Here is a 6,000-nt window from a genome sequence, read left to right as displayed (position 1 = left end):
AAAAAACTATTAGAACCTACCCTTATTCATGAGATGATATATAATGGAATTTAAAGAATGACCTTTTTTTGTATGAATCAACAACACAATCAGTCGCTCTATTTAAAATTCTGATAACTTTTTTTAATCAAACAGCAAATATCAAGAGGCAAGGTTTTGTCAAATGAAGTCATGCCCTCCTCATTGGCCTCTTCTCTCCCAGATTAAGCACAGTATATAAACACCTGGTTTGCTGCATTTACTTTAGAATTTACAGTAACAAATTCTCCTATGTAATTAAATTTGATCTATTTTCTCCTACTAATTTTTCTGATGTTAAGTTGTTTGCCTGCCCAACCCTAGAAAAAGCCAAAGATCCAGAAGAATGCAGGTATTTTCACGAGCCCTGACAAGAACTGAAAAACGGGAAAATATGACTTGGTCAAATTTAAAATAAAAATGAAAGGACTGATTAGAAATAACACTATAAATCATTCATGTATATGATCAGAAAGAAAATGTGTGGTAAAACAAGTTCACACAGAATGTGGACATACATGAGATAATTAATTTGGTTTTTATGTATAATGTATTCTCATAATAGTTTTATAAAAATTACAATAATGATGACAACATTTTGAAAAAGTTGTTTTATGAAATATGTTTATATGACTAGGAATATTAGCTTATTAAGAAAGATTTGTCAGGAGCTAGTAAATGGAGTTGGATATGAAACAAAAGAATAACTACAAGTAACAAAGAAAAAATGGGTAAGTTGGACTTCATCAAAACTGAAAACTTCTGTGCATCAAAAGACAAAAGATAACCAACAGGATGAAAGAAAATTTTTGCAATTCATATGCCTAATACAGTATCCAAAATATATAAAGAACTCCTACATTTCTTTTATTACAAAAGAATAAGCCCATGCAAAAAGTGGGTAAAGGATACAAACAGACAGTTCTCTAACCAAGTTATGCAATAAACCAAGTTATGAACAATAAACACATAAAAAGATACTTAGCATCACTAGTCATTCAGGAGATGTAAATCAAAGCTAAAATGGAAACCACACTTCATACCAACTAGAAAGATCTAGTAAAAGTAATAATGTTCGTGAAGATATGGAGAAAATGGAATTTTTATAATGTAGAATGATACGGCTGTTAAAGCATACAGAAAAAAATTTGGCAGTTCCCCAAAATGTTAAAACACAGAATTACCATATGATCTAGCAATTTCACTTCAATGAAAGCAGGAACTTGAACAGATATTCGTACACCAATATTAACATTATCACAAAAGCATAATGTGTACACACCCAAATGTCCATCAACATAGAGGATAAAGAAAATATCACGTGTGTGTACGTGTGTGTATCCTTCAAACATAACCAGTAGAAAAATTCTGATACATACTACAATACTGATGAACCTTAAAATAAGCTAGATACAAAAGGATAAACACTGCATGAAGTACCTAAAACAAATCTCTAAGAGTATGTCTGTTTTAGGTGCTTTATATGAGACAGGAATTAGAATAGTGGTTAGCAGTGACTTCACAAGGATGGATTACTTAATGTCAGAGTTTCTGTCTGGGATAATGTAATATAGGAATAAATTTTCCTGATGTCTAGTTAAGCAGTAGTTCCTTAAATAGGATAAGCAACAAAAGAAGTAAATTGAACTTACATGTAATTATAATTATTTGTGTTTTAAAAATATTTCAATAACGTGAAAAAGACAAGTGACACAATGGGAGAAGATATTTACTAAGCACACATATAGAAGGGACTGGTATCCAGAATAAAGATACCAGTCTTTATTGTAAGCGATTTACAGCTCAACAATAAAAAAATATAAATAACCCAGTTGAACACAGGCAACAAATTTTATCTCCAAATAAGATATAAACCAACAGAACAGGGCGTAGTCAACACTGCTGCTATTGGAGAAGTGCAAATCTTCACACTAAACTACAGTCACAGACTGGCTAGACTGTAGAGAAAGTGGACCCTGCATACACTGCTGGTAGGAATGTAGGAAAGGGTACAGTCACTTTGGAAAACAGTCTTCAAACCATTAAAAATAGAACTACCAGCCCTCTCTGGTGGTGCAGCGGGTTAAAGCACAGCACTAAGAAGCTAAAGCCATTTCTGCATGGGTTCGATTCCCGCCTGCCCCGGAGGTGACCACATGGCGTGGCAGATCTCTCCTGACCCGCCCACTGCTCCCCTCAGCAGTGTATTTCATCTATCTGCCTGTTCTGCTCCCCACTCTGTCTCTGATGAAGCCTCTCGCCGCCCCTGAGCCTCTGGACTGTACCCCAGTTCTGTATGTACAAATAAATAAATCTTAAAAAAAAACAAAAAACTAGAACTACCACATGAGCAGACAATTACACTCCTAGGAACCTAGAAATACACCTGAGACAACTAAAAAAATATATTTCTATACAAAACTGTGTATACAATTAGTTATAGCAGCATTATTCATAATAGCCAAAAATGGAAACAATTCAAATATGTATTTACTGATAAGTTGATAAAACAAAATGTGGCATACATATTTGCCCATAAAAAGGAAATACTGACACATGCTCCAAGAGGGGTAAATCTTGAAACCATATGCTAAATAAGGAAAATAAGTCACAAAAGATCATAAATACGATTTCATGCATATAAAATGTCCAAAAGAAGCAAATTTTAGAGATAAAAAGCTGGGTCACTGTTGCCAGGGGTAGGGGAAAATGCAAAATAAGAGCTCATGGATGTGGAGCTTCTTTGGGGGTGATGACCATGATTTGAAATGAGACACAGATGATAGTTGCAGAAGTGTGTATACACTAAAACCACTGAACTACCCATTTTAGTAGGCTGAGTTTTATAGCATGTGAATTATATCAACTATAAGTCAAAATCCCTTACAAGTTCAACAATGTATCTTATATAACTAAATTCATTAGAATCTTTTAATATTTAATCCTGAAGCCAATAAAATTAGCTATTTTGGATAGAATGTACAGAAAGGTTCATTCATATTTTCTTTATCCCAGAAATTTCTGGAAGTCTGCAAATCAGCCATAAGCGATATTTAAAGAGTTAAGAAAAATAAAACAGTGATATTTTAAAAAATTTTACTGACTACTACAGAGTAAGCAAACCATTCTCTTTCAAAATCAGCCTTGAAATACCACTCACCAAGTACACTGCTCTCTGGAAGAAGGTGGTGGTCTCCAGGATCTTGTGCATTGTGATGGTTTCCAACTCATCAGGATCGAGCTGCTCCTTTTCAAAGGGCATCCCATTGAACAGAACAACAGGCAGTGGACCAACTCCAATTTGCTCATAGTAGCCTCTTGCTTCCTGAAAAGCAAGAGACCACAAATAGCACATTTTTGTCCTTCATGAAATAAATGAAACAAAGGATATTTTTCTCATATACAAGCCCTAACAAGGGAAAAAAGAAAACATGGTCACCAAGCAAGAACATAAAAAAAATTCTTATAAAAAAATCTAAGGTGACCTCATTGTTAACATTTTACTAGGTAACTCTTACACTGAACTACTGAGTTTTCGTAAGATCACAAAGGGGTAGGAGAGGCAGGTAATTTCAAGCAGCCTAGACTACCAAACCTGAATTACATATTCTGCCTAAACTACAGACAGACCTTCCTGCAATGATGTAAATATTCTACCTGCTCTGTAGCCACTAGCCACTGGTGTTAATGAACAGTTGATACATTTAAAAAGTCACATGTGGCTACAATAGGCAATATGACTACAGACTACCATAAAAAAATGTCCACGGTAAAGAAAGGCCAGATAATAAAATGGCAAATATATCTGAGACGGATATTTTTCCCAAATGTCAATGTGATGATTCACCTTGATATCAACCAGAGACCCAACATTAGCTTTTCAGAGTAAAAACAGCATCGTTACCAAGATTTAAAATGGCTCCTTAAAACATTCTTAACAAACATCATGTAACTGTTATTTTCTGAAAATAGCAGAGTTCAATGATATATAATCTTTTTAGATATAGACAGCACAAACAGAACAGTAATTCAATAGGGTAGCTAATACCAGTCATCAGCATTAGAGTGCAGTTTCTAGCCACAACAAAAAAAAATGATGCCTAACTTCTCTGATAGATTAAATGCAAGACAGCAATGACAGAAATACCTTCTAGGTTGACTTCATTCATTTCTCCTATTAATATTTAAATTGTTTAAATATACACTACCAAAATTTTAATGTGTTAATTCTATTCACTGAAGTTAACTGCATTGAAGTTCAAATTTAATATACACTGACCTTAGAACATCACTTCCCCAAACAAATTAAAAACACAAGACCCACACTGTAACTCTAAGTGACAATAACCAGTTGCTAACATTGGTTTTATCTGGAAATGGCAACTCAGTAAAAGTCAGGAGTGGGAGAAAGAGGAAGTTTTTACCATATATCTTCCATTTTTACAACTTGAAAAGAAGGCTGAGTAACAGGATGCAGCCCATTTCCCCAATAACACCAAAGTTATAAATAATATGTGAGCATTTTCTATCAGCTGCTCTCTACAGATGTTAAATAATTTTAATGTTAATACATAAATTACAAGTGGTCTAATGAGTAAAGAAGTCACTCATTAATTACAACTTAGATTTAAAAGATTTAAGGTTAATATGCCAAATGCAAAATGCCTGTATGTGTATATTAAAATTTCTCCTAAGTACCACTATCTTACATGCCTTGAAAGACATAAATATTTGCCTATCAAACTATATTCTCTTCAGTAAATTTTATTTGTACTGGCTAGGTTTTAGAAATAATCACCTCTTTCATCAGACACAGAAGATATAGTTTCTGATTTATTTTATAAAAACCAAGAGATTTATAATAGCAACACATGTTCGTTCATCCAAAAATAAAATCATTTTAAAATAATCTATTTTTTTAGTTTTATTTTTAATGCGGAAGTACAGCTCTTGCAGTTTTCAAGGTCTTGTTAATTACTTCCTTAGGACAGTTGGGAATCTCACAATATCCTTATCTTAATAGTATAAGCCTAATCAAATAGTTAGGAAATTGAAAGGCTTAGATACAAATAGTATTATTTGTTAATATGGGAAGAGATCCTTAATCTGTACAGACACGGAAAATAGCCAATCTGAAAAATTATTGAGGATCTAGGTCTGTGACAGTCCACTTTTATTATTCAGAAAAATCAAGATTTCAAAACATAAAAAACAACATGTAAAAATATCATCTCCCAATTTTTCCACTATATTCAATATTCTTTAAGCAAAGTCTTTTTTAAAATTTTTTAAATCTCTCTATATAAACTTCTACATTATTCTTCATTTTGTACAATTTTTTTCATCTCAGCTGTAATCCCCAAGGACTTCCTACCACCACTTCACCCATGTGCTGTCACCATGGTCCCTTGTGCTCTTCATGCCCCAGTTTTGATCCTGTTCCCTTCTCCAACCCTGTAGAATGTCTCTGGTTTATAGTTGTTAGTTGATGCTCGCTTTTACTTTATTAGTTACTTTCTTTTTTTTTCCTGATCCCTTACACTCCTATTGAGTGAAACCTTCTGGTATTTATCTTTTTCTTTATGGCTTATTTCACTGAGCATGATCCTTTCCAGCTCCATCCATGTTAGTGCAAAAGGCATGAGTTTTCTCTTTTTGACTGCTAAGTAATATTCCATTGTGTATTCCACACCGTCTTGATCCAGTCATCCATTTTTGAGCATTTGGGTTGGTTCCACACCTTCCCTATTGTAAACAGTGCAGCAATAAACATAAGGATGGGGTGGTGTGGTAATGGGGTGGTGTGGTGGTGGGATGGTGAGGTGGTAGGGTGAGGTGGTAGGGTGGGGTGGTGGGGTGGGGTGGTGCAACGGGCTAGGATGCAGCACTGCAGGCTAGGCACATCCACTTCAGTGAGAGATCGATCCCTGGAGGTGATCCACATAGTGCGGCAGACCTCTCCTGACCCACCCAGTACTCCTG

General features: G+C 34.6%; 1 protein-coding gene across 1 annotated transcript in view; it reads right to left on the bottom strand.

The window, feature by feature from the left end:
- The window catches only part of UGGT1 (UDP-glucose glycoprotein glucosyltransferase 1), a 97,532-nt gene that overhangs the window by 44,165 nt on the left and 47,367 nt on the right, over positions 1-6,000 (bottom strand). The window contains exon 18 of the mRNA XM_004694888.2: positions 3,179-3,343. Within this exon, the coding sequence (XP_004694945.1) occupies positions 3,179-3,343 (165 nt within the window). The remainder of the gene's footprint in view (positions 1-3,178; positions 3,344-6,000) is intronic.

This window comes from Condylura cristata, unplaced genomic scaffold, assembly GCF_000260355.1.
Source record: "Condylura cristata isolate star-nosed mole 26May11 unplaced genomic scaffold, ConCri1.0 scaffold00049, whole genome shotgun sequence".
In the NCBI taxonomy this organism is placed as follows: domain Eukaryota; kingdom Metazoa; phylum Chordata; class Mammalia; order Eulipotyphla; family Talpidae; genus Condylura; species Condylura cristata.
The sequence above is the reverse complement of the archived record's forward strand: the minus strand, read 5'-3'. Positions and strand labels throughout refer to the sequence as shown.